General features: G+C 55.8%; 2 protein-coding genes and 1 long non-coding RNA gene across 6 annotated transcripts in view; 2 read left to right on the top strand and 1 right to left on the bottom strand.

Annotated features, from left to right (window-relative positions):
- Positions 1–352: 352 nt before the first annotated feature.
- Positions 353–11,449, top strand: R3HDML (R3H domain containing like). The gene is made up of 5 exons (XM_002721070.6): positions 353–1,298; positions 4,980–5,098; positions 6,356–6,488; positions 7,592–7,707; positions 11,228–11,449. The coding sequence occupies exons 1-5, from the start codon at positions 1,035–1,037 to the stop codon at positions 11,358–11,360; spliced, it is 765 nt and encodes a 254-aa protein (XP_002721116.1). The 5' UTR covers positions 353–1,034; the 3' UTR covers positions 11,361–11,449.
- On the bottom strand, positions 5,102–12,094 carry LOC127490950 (uncharacterized). The gene is made up of 4 exons (XR_016216563.1): positions 11,456–12,094; positions 6,853–8,793; positions 6,220–6,374; positions 5,102–5,497 (listed from the first exon to the last, which is right to left on the bottom strand). It is a non-coding gene; the product is annotated as an uncharacterized LOC127490950 (long non-coding RNA).
- Positions 12,095–14,515: 2,421 nt separating this feature from the next.
- The window catches only part of HNF4A (hepatocyte nuclear factor 4 alpha), a 61,033-nt gene continuing 57,524 nt past the window's right edge, over positions 14,516–18,024 (top strand). The window contains exon 1 of one of the 4 annotated variants that reach the window (XM_089307967.1): positions 14,516–14,649. Coding sequence is in view for 1 of the 4 variants with exons in the window: in XM_070051815.2 (XP_069907916.1) it covers positions 16,136–16,184 (49 nt within the window). In the remaining 3 variants the exon portion in view is untranslated. Of the gene's footprint in view, positions 14,650–14,727; positions 14,988–15,267; positions 15,477–15,780; positions 16,185–18,024 lie in introns of those variants that run through there. The other 3 variants (XM_089307968.1, XM_089307965.1, XM_070051815.2) reach the window with 3 other exon arrangements.

Raw genomic sequence — 18,024 nt, 5'->3', positions numbered from 1 at the left:
GCTGGAGAGATTTGGAGCGAAAACAATCAGAAAACACTGGCCAGAGGTAAGATGGCCTTAACAGGTTGGGGTCTGGGAGGATCCCGGCTCCCGGGGGAGGAGGATGGTGACTCCTCCTGCATCCCTGCCCTGGACCTCCCCCAACCCTGACCAGCGGTTCAACCTCAGCCCTGCAGGCTCCAGGTGGAACTTGGAACAGCACAGACAGGAGGGTGGGAGGGAAAAGCCCATAAATCAGCAGGCGGAGTCTGGCCTGGCTGGGAGGGGAGGGGGCTGTGGGGCCGGGGACGTCAGATGCCATCAGCTCCCAGGGGACCATTAAAGTGGCCGGCTGAGCCGTGCTGCCCGGAGGGCCAGAGTGTCTGCAGAGGTCCCCGCCTCCTCTTGCCACCTGCCCTGCTGCCCAGGTCCCCTGCCTCTCTCTGTCAATTTGCTCGCTCGCTCGCTCTGTCTCTCTCCACTTCTCTTGATTCTCCTGTCTTTCCTCCTGTGTTCTGTCTGTCCACTCCCATCTCTCTCTTTGTTTTGGATGTGTTCCTTTTCTCTATATCTCTGAGGCTTTTTTCCTTTTCTCTTTTGAGCGCCTCTCTTTTTCTTTCTCTCAGCTGTCTGGGTCTTTCTGTGTCTCACTCCCAACCCCCAAGTTGCAGCAACTCGGGCATCAGAGAGCCCCGCAGTGTGTCCTGGGGAAGGCCAGACCTGCCCTCTGAGGCCATCGACCGAATTCCCTGCAGCGGCACTGGTGAGGAAGACGTCTGGGCTGGACAGCGCGCTGCAGTCTCCCGGGCGGGTGGGACAGGGCCCTGGCTTTGAAGCCGTGGCCCCAGCTCACCCCAGGACCTAGTCTGGATTAGCCACTGTCTGGGCATTTCTTCCCACTGCCCAACCCACTCAGCACCTTGGGGAGGGAATGAAGGGGTGCTGGGCGTCTGGGCCAGAGCTGGGGAATTCTCAAGACCTGATGCTCTCATGCCTGCCTCTTCCAGGCAGCCAGCTCTGACTGCACTGAGCGGAGTGTGACCCTCTAGCTAGCTATGCCCCTGCTGCCCAGCACCGTGGGTCTGGCCGGCCTGCTCCTCCTCTGGGCATGTCAAACAGTGGACGGCTTGATGATGCCCAATGCCACTCTGGCTCTGGCCAGACCTGAGGACACAGCCATGAGGCCCCCCAGTGGCCTGGGGGTGCCCCGGTACCGACGGAAGCGTCACATCTCCGCCCGGGACATGAATGCCTTATTGGATTATCACAACCACATCCGGGCCAGCGTGCACCCGCCCGCTGCCAACATGGAGTACATGGTGAGTCCCCGTGCCTGCCCCCGTGCCCATTCCAGCAAACACCAGCCCATTTGCCTTGGCCTGGAGTCATGGCCGGTTCTGCAGAGCTGGACCTTTGCCCCTCTGGCCCTGCTAGCCAGTTTCTGGGTGTTTGGGACCTAGGCAAAGGGCAGGAATAAGTCTGCCCATTGTACAGATGAGGAAACTAAGGCAAGTGCCCGGGTCCTCCAGGGAGCCAGGGGCACCCCAGGTGCACACCTCTTCCCTCCAGGTGGCTAGCTCAGCCCTACTTCCCACACAAAGACAGGGAGATGCAGAGAAGGGATTTGTCCAAGGTCCCCCAGGTGTGCCTGCTGCTAAGTTGTGATCATTTTACTTTTTAAAGATTTGTTTGCTTCAAGGGCAAAGTGAGAGGTGTGGTGGGGGAGACGGTGTGGGGGGTTGGAGAGAGAGAGAGAGAGATTTTCCATCATCTGATTCACTCCCCAAATGCCTGCAAGAGCTGAGCCTGGGGACAGGTTGAAGCCAGGAGCTAGGAACGCCATCTGGGTCTCCCTCACACGGGTGGCAGGGACTCCGTGGCAGCTCGATTGCCTTCCCAGGTGCATTAGCAGGGAGCTGGGTCAGAAGTGGAGCTGCTGGAACTCCCATCTGGGATGCCCACCTCCCAAGCAGTGCTTAACCCACCTCCCCCCCCCCCCCCCCCCCCGCACCGCCCTGCCCCAGCTTGTGCTCTTAAACAGCACAATAGCCCTGCTCAAAAACTGGCTGCACAGCGTGGGGCCAAGCTTTAAAACTATTGTGTGATTGACACACCCGGGCTACCCTGTGGGACGAGGGACCAGAGAGGCGGGATCAGGCACCCGGTGACCTCAGGCTGGGGAGGACCAGCAGCTGGACAGCAGCTGCGGAGAAGCCAGACCGGCTGCATGGAGGAGGCAACCTTGCTCTTAACCCCTGCTCCTCCTTCGGGACTATTGTCCCAAGCCAGCCTGGAGAAATTCCGTCCTCCCCAACCCCACCCCGCAACCACACACACACAAGCAGGTTTCTCCAAGGAAAGAGATTGCCCATCTGCCCCCTCTACACGCTACTCAGTAGCCAGGGAATTCGTCTCCTTGGGCAAAGGGTCAGTTCAGTTCTGCGGACACTGCCCAGGACAGGACGGAAGAAGTTCCTTCCCCCCGGTACTCACATTTGGTGGGGACAAACATGGTCCGGTCGGTGCCGTGTCATGTCATGCCAGGAGGCAGGACGGCGCTGGGGAGGGGCAGAGCCAGGAGCCAGGAAGGCAGACAGCTAGAGGTGGGGAAGTCACGTATTTGTTCATGGGCTGACTCATTCACTCATTACCATTTTTCAAACAAATGACACATTCATTCAGCAGCAGCTGTGCATGCGTGGCACTGACCCTCAGCGACTTGTCACTGGCGCCTGAAGCCAGGTGTCCCCCAGGGGACCCGGAGTGGGGTGGGGGTGGGGTCACTGATGTGGGCCTGATGATGAGCAGGCTCTTCCCTCAGTTTACCCCTCTGTAGTAGGCGGAGTCCATTCCTCTGCTTCCCCCATGCGCCACCCAGCTCTGGGGAGAAGTATGTACTGCTGTCTGCCTGGCCCCATCTCTTCCCCACGTCAGGAACAGGCACCTGAAGAAACACCCCTAGCTCTAGATACTCTTGCTCCCACAGCCCCAAGAAAGCTGGGGTCCCGTGTCACCGTCCCACCCCCTTCCCAGGATGTGACAATGAATCACTTGCTCGTTGTCTTAGTCCCTGGCTAGATTGTTGGTCTTCAGTGCCTAGAAATGTCACTCAAGGGTTGAAGGAGGATTGGAGTCCCTGGGGGAAAGGGCTTCGCTGTATCAGGCTTCTTAGTGCTGCTGGTATTTGGGGCTGGGTAGTGCTTTCCTGTGGGAGCTGTCCTGGGTATTGCAGTGTTTAGCAGTATCCCCGGACTCTACCCACTCGATGCCTGTGGTGGTCACTAGTGTTTAGCACAGCGGTTAAGATGCCTTTGATGTCCGCATCCGGTATCAGAATGCATGCCATGGAGTCCCGCCCCAGCTCTGATCCAGCTTCCTGCTAATGCACACACTGGGAGGCAGCAGGTGACAGCTTGGGCACTTGGATCCCTGTCATCCACGTGGGAGACCCAGATGGAGTTTGGGGCTCCTGGCTTCAAACTGGCCTAGTCCTGGCTGTTGCTGGAATTTGGGGAATAAACCAGCAGATGGGAGATCTCTCTATCTATACACCTTTTAAATAAATAAATAAGTTTTAAAAGATTTGCTGAATGAGCAGAGAATATCTAAGAGAATCCAGGCAGTCAGAGCTAAAAGGGAGCTAAGATTTACTTAAGTGACACTTTTTCCAGCTCTCAAACTTGGGGGATTCATACACCGAAAGATCCCAAAGCTGGCCAGTGCTGTGGCGTTGCAGGTTAAGCTGCCACCTAAAGCACTGGCACCTCATAAGGGCACCGGTTCAAGTCCCAGCTGCTCCACTTCTGATCCAGCTCCTTGCTAATGCACCTGGGAAAGCAGCAGAAGATGCCCAAGTCCTTGGGCCCCTGCACCCGTGTGGGAGACCTGGAAGAAGCTGCTGGCTCCTGGATTCAGCCTGGCCCAACCCTGGCTATTCCAGCCATTTGGGAAGTGAACCAGAGGATGGAAAATCTCTCTCTGTGTCTCTCCCTCTCTGTAACTCTGCCTTTCAAATAAATATTCAAAAAAAAAAATCTCAAGGCTTATAGGAAAGATGAGAAGCAGACTTCATGTGTGCTGACGTGGAGTAGGCCCAAGGCCACCTGTGTTGTTAGGTGAGACGAGGAAGGCACAGAACACAATGTGTTTCTACAAGGCCACAGATTGGGTCAAGTCCTTGAGAAAGGGGGTCTGCTTTGGCTCATGGCTCTAGTCCAAGGCGGAGGTGCTGTGTCCGGTGGTGGCATCCTTGCTGGCAGAGGCGGGCAGAGTAGGTCACGTGGGACCGAGCGAGCTTCCTCTCTTGGGTCTCTCTTCCCTTTCACGGCCACTAGTGGCATCATGGCAGGGCACCGCCATGACTTCATGCAATCCCTATTAGTTCCCAGAGGCCGCACATCCAAACACCACTGACACCTGACTGTGGGGGATGAGCTTCCGGTGGAATTCAGGGGCCACAAATATACAATACTGTTGGAAGAGAGCACGAGTACTGGGATTGCTTCTGGGGATGGGGTGCGGAGTAGCTGGGGAACAGGTGCAGGGGAGAGAAGAGAGACTTCCACGTCTCGTTTGTCTGTAAAATTCAATCTGTGTGTGCTTTCACATTTCAAAACTGAGTTTCAAATTAAAAAAATGTTTATTGTTAACATAAACAGACTCAGAAAATGCGATACGGTATGAAATCCATCCTCTTCCCATCATCGTGGGCTCAGTCGTTTCTAGGAACTGCTGGGGACTTTTGAACAAACATCCTAGGCTGCCACTCAAGTCGGGGGGCCTCCAGCTTGACTTCCAGTGAGGACAGAAGGAAACCAAACTTGGAGTGGAGGCCTGGATGTGAACTTGCAGCTGACCTTGAAGCCACAGCCCTCCTCTGAGCCTCAGTATTCTAATCTGCCAAGTGGGTTTGTGATAGGGGAGGAAATGCACATCTCCAGACACTGTGATGATGATGGTGGATGCTTCCCCCGGGGAGTTCACAGCACCTCTTCCCCCAGGTCTGGGATGAGCGGCTGGCCAGATCCGCGGAGGCCTGGGCCTCCCAGTGCATCTGGGCCCACGGGCCCTCACAGCTGATGAAGTACGTGGGCCAGAACCTCTCCATCCATTCCGGCCGGTGAGTGGCCCTCTGCCTGCTTTCATTCAGTCATTCAGCAAACATGCAAGGAATGCTTACTCCACACCAGGTGCTGCGCTTGGCAGTGGGTGCAAGGGAGACAAGTTCCCTGCACAAGCACGAGCCCACATTCCACGTAGAGACAGGATGCGCAGGCTGTGAGGAGTGACCGGGACACTCCCGAGGCAGGGACCAGGGTCGGGGCAGCAGGGCTGGGGCTAGGGAGAGGGGGTGGGCACGTCTGGCTCCAGCAAACCTCTCTCTGGTCTGACCTCTTCCTGCCATTCCCACTTCCAAGGCAGAACCCGGGGACCGGGCAAGGTATTTCTGCTTTTGCACCACAGTGACCTTGTCTGGGAAAGAAAGGCGTCCTTCTCTTGGGCCGGGAAGTGTGGATTCCTTAGGCCGGGGAAATGTCAAGAAGACATGGGTGAGACTGCCACCCTGTTGTCACGTCTTTGCTTCGCCGAATGAGGACGTTAGGAAAACAGCGACCTGCCCTGCCCTGCCCCCACCCGCCGTAACCCCAGGGGAGTGGGAAGACAGAAGCAAAGCTGCTTCTTTCAGCTGAGCTTGGTGGACGCTCGAGCCGTTTGCCTTTTTCTTCGCCAACAACTGGTCAGGGCATCGGGGAGCCTTCCAGGGCAGACCTTGGGCTGGGCACCCCCCCCCCAGGCCCCATCACTGCCCCTCCCTGCCGGCCCCGGGCCCTGAGCTGACACTTGAGAGGCTCACGGTGCAGAGAGTAACGGGATGCAGAGGCACCACTGGGAGTTTCCGGCGTCAGTTCTCCCAGACTGTCTCCCTTATTGGCCCTCGTGTAGGTCTGTGCCTCTGACAATTGTGTCTGATGGAAGAAGCCCCTGGGTCCCAGCCTGGGCGCTTCCGGCTGTAAGGAGGTTCTCAGGTCCACAGCCAAGGGCCTGCCTCCACCCCGTCTCACACATCAGAGGCCTCGGAGGTGGTCCCCTGAGCCCTCTTCCCTGGAGACCAGCCGCCCCGTCTCAGATGCCCGTCTCCGGCCTGGCCCTTTGCATGCTGACGACGAGTGCATGCGCTTACTGCGTGCCAGGTGTGTGCGTGCACTGAACCCACTCTCCCAGGTGACCGGCAGCACTTACCTGCAAGGAGGGCGCTACTGTCCTCATTCTCAGTGAGGAAGGGGCAGAGGTGCTCACCCCAGGTCACCCAGCAGGTTGGTGGCCAAGCAGCTTGGCCGTTCTCTGCCCACTTCTCTGGCGTTCTCGGCCTCCACAGGTTCCGCTCGGTGTTGGATCTGGTAAAGGCGTGGTCGGAGGAGAAGCGGCATTACTTGTTCCCCGCCCCGAGGGACTGCAACCCGCACTGCCCCTGGCGCTGCAGCGGCCCCGTGTGCTCCCACTACACCCAGGTACACTCCGTGTCCACCGGGGCGGGACAGAAATCAGCCCGGAAACCCCACCCCGGCTCCCTGGCCTGGCCCAGGCACCTGCTCCTGCAAAGCTGGGTGGGCATAGATTGCAGGTGGATCTCGCTCTGTTTGGAATGTCTTGCCTGCTTTCTGTTGTCTAAGGCTCCCATTATCAAAATAAGCTGACAACAGCTGTAGCGGATGCCGAGTGCTAACACGGAATATGGGGACACTTTAGGACACAGAAAACCCGATGCAGGACAAGTGGGACACTAATCAGAACAGCTGGAATCCAGGATGCTCCGGAGTCCAGCATCTTCAGAGCTTTGGAAGGGTGCCCCCAGGGGAAAGTCCCAGTCCTGACCTCCGGTGCCGGGTTACACTGCAAATGCAGGCGTGAGCAGTCGTTCCCAGACCTCTGAAGGCTCGGCGTGCCTGTTCTTTCCTGAGAGCCTATCTTCCGGCTTGGAAGATGGACTTCTCTTGGGAAATCAACACACATTCTCAGGCCACAATGAGGGGGCAGCATTTATATGCAGGCCGTGAGCCTACAAGGGAAAGTTCACCAACGCCTGTATCCTGATGAGAAAGAATGTCTTTGTCCATTTTGGCTAACACGATTCTGGTATAGAAACACAAAAATGGAGGAAATGTAGCAAATAAAACCTGGAGAACAAGGAGGCTGGTGTTGTGGTGTAGTGAGTTAAGCCGATGCCTGCGACACCAGCAGCCAAATGAGTCCTGACTGCTCCACTTCTGATCCTGCTCCCTGCTGTGGCCTGGGAAAGCAACAGAAGCTGGCCCAAGAACTTGGGCTCTGCACCCACGTGGGAGATCCAGATGAAACTCCCAGCCCCTGCCATTCTGCCATTGAAGACCATTTGGGAAGATTGATTTCTCTCTCTTCCTCTCTCTCTCTCCCTCTGTAACTCTGCCTTTCAAATTAATCTTAAAAAAAAAAAATCTAGAGAACTAGAAACCGTAAAAGAACAAATAAATGAAATTATATGTGAAAAGCAACACAGGTGCATTAAAACCACCGTATATAGGGGTGGGCTTTGTGGCCCCACTGGATCCTCCCTGTCTCTGCCTCCCCTCAACAGATGGTGTGGGCATCTTCCAACCGCCTGGGCTGCGCCATCCACACCTGCAGGAGCATCAGCGTCTGGGGCAGCACCTGGCACAGGGCTGTGTACCTGGTCTGCAACTACGCCATTAGGTAAGGGCCTGCACTGAAGCCAAGCGGCTCTGGGACGGGAGGGTGGGTCCCGAGAATTTAGACGCGACACCCCGCCTTCCTCCATCATCAGCACTCTCCGTACTGTTCAGCTTGGGGGACTTTAGAACCAATCAACCATCCTTTTCCTTACGCACATTCCAGAACCAAGTGGGAGATGGAGAGGAGCAAGGCGGGGGAGGGGCTGCATCGCTGAGAAAGCCAGCAGCAGAGGATGTGGCTAGGTGGGACCCTCTCCCAGCCAAGAGGGCTTGCAAATGGTCCGGTGCAATTTTTAAAAGTTATTTTAAAGTGCTTTTAAAATGTATTTACTTATTTTTTTGTCATTCTATTTGAAAGGCAGAGAGAGAGATGGAAATAGAGAGCTAGGGCTAGACTTGTGTGTGTGTGTGGGGGGTGGGATCTTCTGTCCCCTGTCACTCCCCTGACTGGCAGTAACAGCCAGGGCTGGATCAGGCCAAAGCTGGGAACCTGGGGAACTCAATCCAGGTCTCCCAAATGGGTGCCAAGGATGCAAGTGCTTGATCCATCGTCAGCTGCCTTCCCGGGTTGCACACCAGCAGGAAACCGGAATTGGAAGCAGAGGTGCGTTTCAAACCCCGGCAGTGTGATCTGGGATGCAGGTGTCTCGAGCGCATCCTAACCACCGTGCTGGACGCTCAGCCCCCCTCCAGTAGCTCACTGTTGAGTCAGACCCTGCACACCCGCGGCAGGCCACGCTGCACAGCCACAGGTTCTTCTGACAGGAGCAGGGCCGGCCCCTCCACACTTACTCCCAGAAATATTCAACCAGGACTGCGAGCTGCCCACGGGCAGGTAGATCCCCTAGGCAGGGGGGCAGGGTAGAAATAGCCTGCGCAGCAGCTTCCCCCAGACTGCAGCATGCTGAGAGACAGGCCGGGCGCTGGCTTCAGACACAAGTCTCTTGGAACTATGGGGAAAGGCGGATGAACATTCTCCCAACATGCAGTGTGCAAGCTCACACGAAGACAAGAACAGGTTCTAAGGCGAGACTGCCGGGGTTCAGATTTGTGATTTTACTCCACTTCTTCATGCCTGGGTCTTCATCTGCAAAAGGACCATAAAATACAAGCTCCCAAATAGCACTTGTTCAAGGGACTGTTGAGAGAATTCTGGGCAACCGCCCAGGTAACACCCCAGCCCCTCCGAGGGGGAGAAAACATGCGGCCATCGCTCCTGCCAGAGCTAGGCTGAGCCCAGCTCCTCCACACACCTGCTGAAGACCTGGAGTGGGTCCCTGTGCCTCGGCAGGCTCATTTCCCCTTTATGGTAGCAAACACTACCTGACTCACAGGGCTTGCGTGGTGCCTTGTCTGCAGTATGTGCTACTTAAATAGTGGCCGTGGACTCGAACGAGGTTATGTGTGCAGGAGGGTGGGAAATCGACCCTATGCGATTTTATATCCCTCAAATTCTTCAACTTCAGTTCCTTGTTTCTTTAAGTGGAACTTTTTCCAAGTGGCTACATGCAACAAAAAAGAATGACTTTCATTCTAACGTGCCAGGCGTCACCACCTATTCTTCCTGCCCCTAAACTCCCGAGAGCATCTTTAGAAACCTGGGGACTGTGGCATCTGGCACACATCCTGATGTCCCATGGATGCTCTGAAAGTGTTTGTTGAATGAATAAGGGAGCACTGCTGGGAAATCAGAAGGGCGTGCTTTGCACTTTGGTGGACTTTATGCGGTCATTCAACAATCACTTTTGGAGAGAAGAAGATTCTACGTCTGTCCACAAGGAGGGTTCATGTAAGGTGTGAGAAAAAAAGGCACTGGGTCTTACAAAAATTGTTAACATGGCAAGTCAGCAGTGAGATTACCAGGCAGCCATGAGCAAGAGCTGGGGGTGGGGCGGATTTAAGACTTTAAGGGGAGAAGGCAGGAGAAAACGAGAAAAAGCCATGAGCTGGGGTGGAAGAGGGTGCTGGGAGATGAGATGTGCAAGTGGAGCCAGGCGCTGCCAGGGCAGTCTGGAACTCCTGGCCCGCGGCTGGTGATGTGATCTAGAAGCCAGGGGTCCGCAAACCAGGGGCCATGGCCAAAGCTGGCCCACGGCCTGTCTTTACAAATAAAGTTTTATTGAGACGGAGGCAGGACATTCCTTTACACATTATCTGCAGCTGCCTTCACATGGCAGAGATCGTCTGGCCTGCAAGGTATAAAACACAAGGGTTCTTCAAAAAGCTCACAGCAAATGGGCTTGTAAGTTTATTTTGTGAAAAAAAAAAATGGAAACCCATGCATAGTTTTCTCATTATATGCATTTCCAGACTTTTTTTGAAGACCAGTTGTAGGCACAGATTCCAAGCAAATTTTGTACCAAAATGAACTTATCCTTTAATGCTGTTTTCCTTGAGCTTTTTGAAGTCTCTTTGTATTTACACCTGCTTCTTTACAGAACAAGCTTGCCGGTCTCTGCCTGCGTGGAAAAGGGCAGTCCCCAAAAGCTCAATGGGACAGCGATCGCACGGAAGCAGGGCCTGCCTGTAGAAAGACAGCTGGGCCGGCGCCGCAGCTCACTAGGCTAATCCTCCGCCTAGCGGCGCCGGCACACCGGGTTCTAGTCCCGGTCGGGGCGCCGGATTCTGTCCCGGTTGCCCCTCTTCCAGGCCAGCTCTCTGCTGTGGCCAGGGAGTGCAGTGGAGGATGGCCCAGGTGCTTGGGCCCTGCACCCCATGGGAGACCAGGAAAAGCACCTGGCTCCTGGCTCCTGCCATCGGATCAGCGCGGTGCGCTGGCCGCAGCGCGCCGGCCGCGGCGGCCATTGGAGGGTGAACCAAAGGCAAAGGAAGACCTTCCTCTCTGTCTCTCTCTCACTGTCCACTCTGCCTGTCAAAAAAAAAAAAAAAAAAAAAAAAAACAGACAGCTGTTAAGACAGAATTCATTTGCCATACAACCCACCGCTGAGTTTTAGAACATATAACTATATAGAGAATATGTAACTATATATAGTTATATATTTTTTCTTATTTGAAGGAGAGGAACCGAGAGATCCCTCATCTACCAGTCCACTCCCCAAATGTCCTCAAGAGCTGGGACTGGGCCAGGCAGAAGCCAGGAGCCTGGGACTCAATCCAGGTCTCCCATGCGGGTAGCAGGGACCCAAGCATACGGACTATCACCTGCTGCCTCCCAGGGGGCACCTTAGCAGGCAACTGGAGTCAGGTCATTTTCTCCAGAGGACTAAAATCACATCCCAGAAATGAGGAGGCTGATCCTGTCACCGGCTGGAGGTGGCAGACTCAGGGGGTGGGGAGAGAAGTAACCTGTTGGCCTGGCACGGTGCGGGGTGCACCCACGCGGGGCCGCCTTTGGCCTTGGCCGCCTCCCTGTGAGGACAGTGAAGAGTACAGGGCCTGGGGCCCAAAGTCATGCAGCCAGTGGGTACCGTGCTGAGACCTGGACGTCTGGGTGAAAAGTCACTGACTTCACTCTCCTGACCTCCGACCGCGGCTCCCTGGGCCTCTGTTCTCTCCCCAGGGGCAACTGGCTGGGTGAGGCACCGTACAAGATGGGGAGGCCATGTTCCGCCTGCCCCCCCAGTTACCAAGGCAGCTGCAGTAGCAACATGTGCTTCTCCGGGCTCAAGTCCAACAGGCTCCAGTGGATCTGAAGTCGCCCTGGGCCCCGGGGCACCTCCAGCTGGGCCCGACCCTGCAGGGGTCCCACCCACCTACCCAGGACAGAAGCTGGCCACAGGGCACTCACCGCCTCTTGCCTCCCAGGTTCTCTCCCGAACATCCGGCTGGATGAGAAGAGAAGCCCTTGTCTGCTTCCCTTCTTTCTCCCCTCTGGCCTCTGCATCTTTCATCAACTCCTTCTCAGAGAGCGAGCCGGGGCTGCGGGGAGCGGGCCTGCACTCTTAGGCTTCAAACTCAACAGACTTTGCCCATCCAATAAAAAGCATCTGTTATTATATCACCTTTAGCCTGGATCCCACCTTCATTTATCCCTCACAACCAGCCAATCAGGACACGCAGTTCCCTCTTTGGTTGGGCATATTCCGGGTCCAAGGTTTTTAAAAGCATGGGCACCCCACCCCCACCCTCACTGCAGGTTACTGGAGCTACTACAAGGTGCAGGCCCTTTTTACAGATGGGTACACTGAGGCTCAGCCAAGGGCGAGGCTTCGAGCTGGAGCTCAGGCTCTGACATTGCTCGTACACTTCCTGAATGCACCGGCCTGAGCGGAACCCAGCAGCAAATCCCAAAGCTGGCGGGAGGGAACTCCCCCTCCAGGCCCGCCTTGTGTGCCCTGTCCGCCTTTTGCCCCTCTCTGCCTTGCCGCCTCTCTCTCTTCCTCCCCCTGTTTTCCAGTCCGGGGCTCCGTGTTTCAGATTCTCTTTTTCTCCACTGTAATCTCATTCTCATTCCAATAAACTGTTTCCCCTCTCCCCACCCCATCCACCCAGAGATCATAACACACAAAAGTCCTTTTGTCTCTGGAGATAGTAAAATCTCCTCCCTCAGACCTTGCCCTGCAGCGGGGCGCACCCCGCCTGGCTGGAGCTGGGACGTCCAGGGTCCCAGAGTGAGCTTCTCCCCTCTTGGTCACACAGGACACCCCTCTCCCTCCTGGGGGCCCCTTGTGAAGTGCAGTGGCTCTCTCTGGTCCTCTCTCCTTCGGCTCCAGGGGAGTTAAAAGAGCAGGGGAGGGAATGGGGCGTGGGACAGCGACCAGACAAGCCTGCTGGGCCAAGTGCAGGACTCCACTTTATGGAAGAGGAAAACCGAGGCTGAGGGTGAGGACCAATTTTCACAGGCTGCAAAGAAATGAAACAGAAGAACCCGGGATTCGGAGTATTGTTCTCAGATTATCTCTCTCCGACTTTCTTTCATTGGAGGATGAGGGTAGTGCGTATTAAAAAGCCCTTTCTTATGTAAAACAAAAGTCTTGTAGAAACTTCAATGGTAATGACTCCTTGGGCCATGGTGGCTTGGGGAAGTCGCATGGCCGGGAAAGAGCAGACGCAGGATTTGAATTCCGCGTTCTCTGGCGCCCAAGCCTGTGCGGTTCCGACTGCCCCCACATCGTCCTCCTGCGTCCTGACTAGCCAGACAACGAAAAGGACAATCAGCTCAGGACGTCAGCACCTCCTCTTAATCTCACGGTATTAGTATGGCTATCTTGGGTGATAGGTGCTGCTCTTATCCCCATTCTACCATGTAAACCGAAGCTGGATTTGAACCCGCTCTGTGTGATGCAAACTCTCAGTGGTTGACCCTCTCACTCTCCTGCCTCTCGTCCAGGAAGGGAGTGATTTAGGGATTTGATGAAAACAGAGACGGTTCCGCAGTTTGTTGCATGGGATGTCCGGAAGATCCCGGGTTCGTAATTTCTGACATTGCCTTTGAGGAGAGCCCACGGTGAGGGAGCAGTGGGCCAGCGGGGCTGGTCCATGCCAGCGGGGCCCACACACTGCAGATGAGGGGTGGGTGCGAGGGTCGGCACAGGCTCCTGGCTTGTTAAAGGGAGTCTGTCGCTCTCTGCATCACAACAGTGTTTGAAGCCCCTGTAAGGCTTTAGACTTCTGAAGACTTCCAGTCGCATTTGATCACTCATTCATTCAACAACCAGGAGGGCTGTCTCTGGGGCCTGGCATTGGGGGCACAAACTTCATGAAGGGGCTGCCCGTGCGTGGCTGAGTCACCGCAGCTCTCAGTGCCCCGGTCTCACCACAGATGGGAACGCCAACAGTGTCCGCCTGGTGAGGTGGTTCCAACTGTTAAATGAATGAGTACACACACAGAAAGCACTTAGGGCAGGACCGGGCACAGGACGGGGGTCATTAACATAACTCAGGGCACAGGCTAAGACACATGAGCAAATCTGGCCCATTGCTTGTTTTTGTAAATAAAGTTTTATTGAAACACAGCCTTGCTTTTTGGTTGACCTAGTGCCTATGGCTGCTTTCTGGTTTCAGGGGCAGAGATGACAGAACACAGAGCTCACAAAGCTTAAAGTATTTACTCTGGCCCTTTACAGAAAACGTACGTGCATCCCTGAGCTGCGCGATGCTCCTGTATCTTTGCAGCTTATAATTCAAGTGGAGCAGCCAGGTACCAAACAGGAGCGGAACAGAAATACCGCATCATCACTGAATTAAGTATCACCTGGGAGGAGCACGCGTCTCACGGGAGCCCTTGAATCGGCATCAGGTGTCTTCCTGCAGAGGGGTTTCTTTGCAGACTTTCCTTTCTGAACAGTTGTAGGTGCAGAGCAAAGCTGAGTGGAAGGCACACTCAGATCGAGAGATGGCCCACACGCCTCCGCGGCCACCTTCACACAGCCTCAGCTGATGAGAAACTGGCCAGGCTCTGAGAAGGCACTGGCAGTGTGGGTGGAAAGCCGGGTCAGGGAGCTCCCGGCAGTCAGTACCAGGAATGGGGAGAGGGAGAGAGATGGCCCTGTGGCAGGTGACAGGGGCCAATTTTGGATGATAACCGGAGGCGAGGGGGAGGCACATCCAGGTTCTAACCCTGGATAACTTGATCAGATTTTCACTGGGAAAGAAAATTTTGACTGCATTAATGGAGAACAGATTGGGTGAGGGCTGAAGGCTATTTCAGTGGTCCAGGTGAGATGGCCGTGGCTTGAAGGAAGGTGGTGGCTCTGGAGACGAGGTGGATACACTTTTATGTGTAGGAGGAAACAGGGGTGTAGACCCAGGTGGGTCAGGAAAGAAGGTGAGAATCATGCAGACAGGTGAGTTGGTGGTGGGGTGAGGGAGACCTGATTTAAGGTCTCTGCTCCCGCTGTGAGGAAGGTGCAGTCTCATCTGGCTGAGAATGAGAGGGGAGAAGGTTCGAGAAGGGGCCTGGAATGGGGGTAGGGAATAAGGAGAGCAAGCAGGAGCGCGGAGTTGGTGGCCCCGGTCCGTGATGGTCCCATCTGTCCTGAGGTTGGTGATTTCCTTTGTCTCTCCAGCAGCGATTGGCTGCCCAGGTGTAGACATGAGGAAGGAAGAATACTTAGGGTCACGTAGGCTTGGGGCTTTGTCAGGAGGGAGCTGAGGGAGAAGTAAGAGAGGGATGAGGTTTATGGGCTGCAGGCTTTACACTGAGCGGGAAGGAGGAGGCAGAGAGGGGGAAGAGAGGGGCCGAGAGCAGTGGAAACCGGAGCCATCCGCGGGAGTAGAGCCCCCGGCCCCCAGCACTGCTTGAGCAGGGAAGCGGGAGAGAGTTGGTGGGCGGAGGGCCGATGCCGACTCACTCTTCTCCAGGTGGAGCCTCCCATAAGGTAGGTCTTGCTCTGAGTGAATGAAAATTTACGGAACCCACAAGCCGGAAGCTGATGGAGCCAGGGTTTCATGGGTCCAAGTGCTTCACTGCCTCTCACCTGTGCTCCCTCCAACATGATGAAGCACCCCAAAAGATTTCAGAACCCCAAATGCAGGTTGTGAGCTCCAACACCGGGACAAAAGAAATGCGGCCGTTCTGGCACGTGCCAGGTGACAGGTGTGCAAGATGCGGGCGCGGGAAGCCCCAGGTGGCCCTGCTTCTGAACACCAGGATGCAGATTTCAAGGGCGGTCCCACTCAGGAGGGGGAGGGGAGTCCCACCCATGCTCCTGCAGCCCTCCGAGCACCGGGCAGTTCCTACATGGCCTCCAAAGGAGTACCTGATGCGGATACGGCTCCTTGATTAGTCCCCAAGTCCCCGGAGGCAGGCGTGACGTCTACTTTGTTTATTTCTCTATCATGAAGTCTAGCACGGAGCCTGGCCCATGGTAGGTGTTCAAAACACGTAAATGAAAGAGGGGAGGGGGTTGTAGCTCCCAATCCCCTTCGTCTCCACCGTGAGGCTGCGGGCGAGGTACTTCGTTGTGTGCCTCCATTCCCTCATCTCAGGTTTAATCCAAACATGGCAATGCCTGCATGCAAGTCCGGCATCCAGCAGGCGCTCCATAAACTCGGCGCTCCACCCTCCTCTGCTCCTCCACCCTCCCTCAGCGTCCCCGCTTCCTGCATCAGGCCACACCCAATGGTTTGTAGCCATAAAACCCAACCCAGCTTGGACTCTCACCTTCAAGCCCCTCCTGCTACGTTCCTTCCCTGGAGTTGGGGGGCTGCTGTCCCCTACATCTGGCTCCAGTTGCCCCCTAAACTCTGAGTGCAGGACTGGGGCCCGAGTGGACCTCGGGCCTGGCCAGGGTGCTGTTGTCATGGTGACAGCGACAGTCCCCAGCCGCAGGTTCCCTAAGTGACTGGTTATTCTTTAACATATCCACCCACCTTGGGTGATTAGAAGAATCAATAAGATAACCAGGCGGTGGCAGCTGGCCGGCTCGCTGCCTCGCTGCCTTCCTGGTGCACTGGCTCTGGGTAGCCCTGTTGCTGCTGTGTGTGGGCCTCGGCTCCTCCATGCTCACTGGTCTCCAGCTTGGCCATGGTCAGTGTGAACGCACCCCTCGGGGCCCCAGTGGAGAGTCGCTATGGTGAGTGGGCCAGCAGCCACGGCTGGGGGACTGGACACGGTGGGACCCCGGTCAGGCTTGGGGCGGGGGACGTGTAGAAGACCTCTGGCTGTGGTTCTGATGGGCTCAAGCGCCTCCCTGGCTCCTCTGGAGAGTCAAGAGGCCTGAGGGTGGCCTGGGACTTAACCCCACTCTCTCCACAGCGGCGCAGCTGCTGCCTGGAGTACTGGGAGAGGCCGCCGGAGTCCCGAGGCAGGGGCTTGGCCCCTTCTGCTGCCTGGAGGCTTTCCTGGGAATGTGTCCCAGGAAGTCTTTCCAAGATTCCTTGCAGGGTGGGGGTCCAGATGCAGCTACGGGCCTTGCTGCGGGGCAGAGAACCTGGTTGGGCCTAGGTCATCTGGCCAGGGCATGGTGGAGCTGCAAATGGGACCCAAGTAGGGGAGTCCCAAGGGACCTCCCCAAGGGAGGTCATCTGTGCCCCTCCAGCCCGCGTTGATGCTGGGTGACTGAGGAGGCAGCAGAGGTGTGAAACATGGCCCACAGGGGGCGTTGGAAAGTGAGCACGCTCTCGTGTTGGATGTGTGGGACCTGGATGCAGGACTGGGACAGCGTGTCACCTCCAGGCTGGGAGGGCTCTAGTTCTAGGGCTGGAAGCCACTCCAGACTGGAGGTAGCCAAATGGCCCTCGGGAGAGGGCAGTCGGGTAAACCCAGTGCGTCGTTATGATGGGATGCCCTCTGGGGTACAGACTTGTGTGCAGACAAGGAGAGCCCTGCAGACTGCAAACAGCACACGCGGTCAGCTGGAGGGCTGTGGCGGACAGGGCCCGAGAACAGAATGGATCCCCGAATGGTGACGCATTTATGTACACACACGTTTGTGTTTGCACAGAAAATTCCGTGGGATGACCCAAAGAAACAGTGACTGTTTTGTTTCTGAGAAAGGAGATTCAAGAGAATGTTGCCGTTTTTAAGGACTAGGTAGTTTACAAACCCAATTAAATCATGGATGCAGGCACGGAGCTTAGCTTCTGGAGTGGAGCAGATCTTGGTTCGGGTTCTATGACATTAGCTGAGTCCTCAGCATGTCTGTGCCTCCCTTGCTTTCTCTCTGGAGTAGAGATGATGTTGGGACGTGTCTTTGGGTCATCGTGGATGACCACAGGAGAGCAAGGGTGTAAAGGACTCAATAAATATTACTTAATGTCATCATTAGCTGCATGCAGATGGCCAGTGAGGGGCAGAATCGGGGGCTGGCCACTGCCTCTGGTCCCAAGGTCCCTCTGGTCCTGGGAGGATGGGATGCAACGGAAAAGGCTGAAAAGGAAAAGGCCTGGGGATCCACAGTCTGTGTGACAGCTGTGTGACCTGGACCAGACACTTTCCCCTCTCTGATGCTATTTCCTCATCTGTAAAATAGAGATAGGGGAGTTAGAGGAGAGAGTAGCTGTGGCCAGAGGAAGGCTGTCCCCAACAGAGGCCTGGTAGTTTCCGGAGAAGCATGGCCTGGGTTATGAGCCCAGGCTGGAAGTGAACAAAGGCCCTCTAGTATCCTTCCTAAAGGATAATAGGATAATAACCTAACTGACAGCCTCTCCCTGTCTCCCAGGCCTACACAACATATCAGATGGCCTCCTGTCCCTTCATCCTGGCCCCTGTGCGTGCACATCGCATAGCGATTATCCAGCAAACGTTTGCTGGGATAGACAGAACAGATGGAAGCATGGAGAGATGGCAATGCAGAGGTGGATGATTGGAAACATAGACAGTGATGGATGGCTGGATGGATGGATGGAGAGATGGAGGAACGAGCAGGTGGATGGATGGATGGAGAGATGGAGGAACGAGCAGGAGGATGGATG

The sequence above is a fragment of the Oryctolagus cuniculus genome, chromosome 11 (genome assembly GCF_051225735.1).
Source record: "Oryctolagus cuniculus isolate XC-2025 breed Fujian yellow rabbit chromosome 11, ASM5122573v1, whole genome shotgun sequence".
NCBI classification, from domain to species: domain Eukaryota; kingdom Metazoa; phylum Chordata; class Mammalia; order Lagomorpha; family Leporidae; genus Oryctolagus; species Oryctolagus cuniculus.
This window is presented reverse-complemented; position numbering and strand designations above follow the sequence as displayed.

Coding starts and splice junctions, on each gene's coding strand:
- R3HDML (XM_002721070.6), top strand. CDS start 1,035: ATGCCCCTGCTGCCCAGCACCGTGGGTCTGGCCGGCCTGCTCCTCCTC. Junction 1,299..4,979: donor CTGCCAACATGGAGTACATG/GTGAGTCCCCGT, acceptor CTCTTCCCCCAG/GTCTGGGATGAGCGGCTGGC. Junction 5,099..6,355: donor CTCTCCATCCATTCCGGCCG/GTGAGTGGCCCT, acceptor CGGCCTCCACAG/GTTCCGCTCGGTGTTGGATC.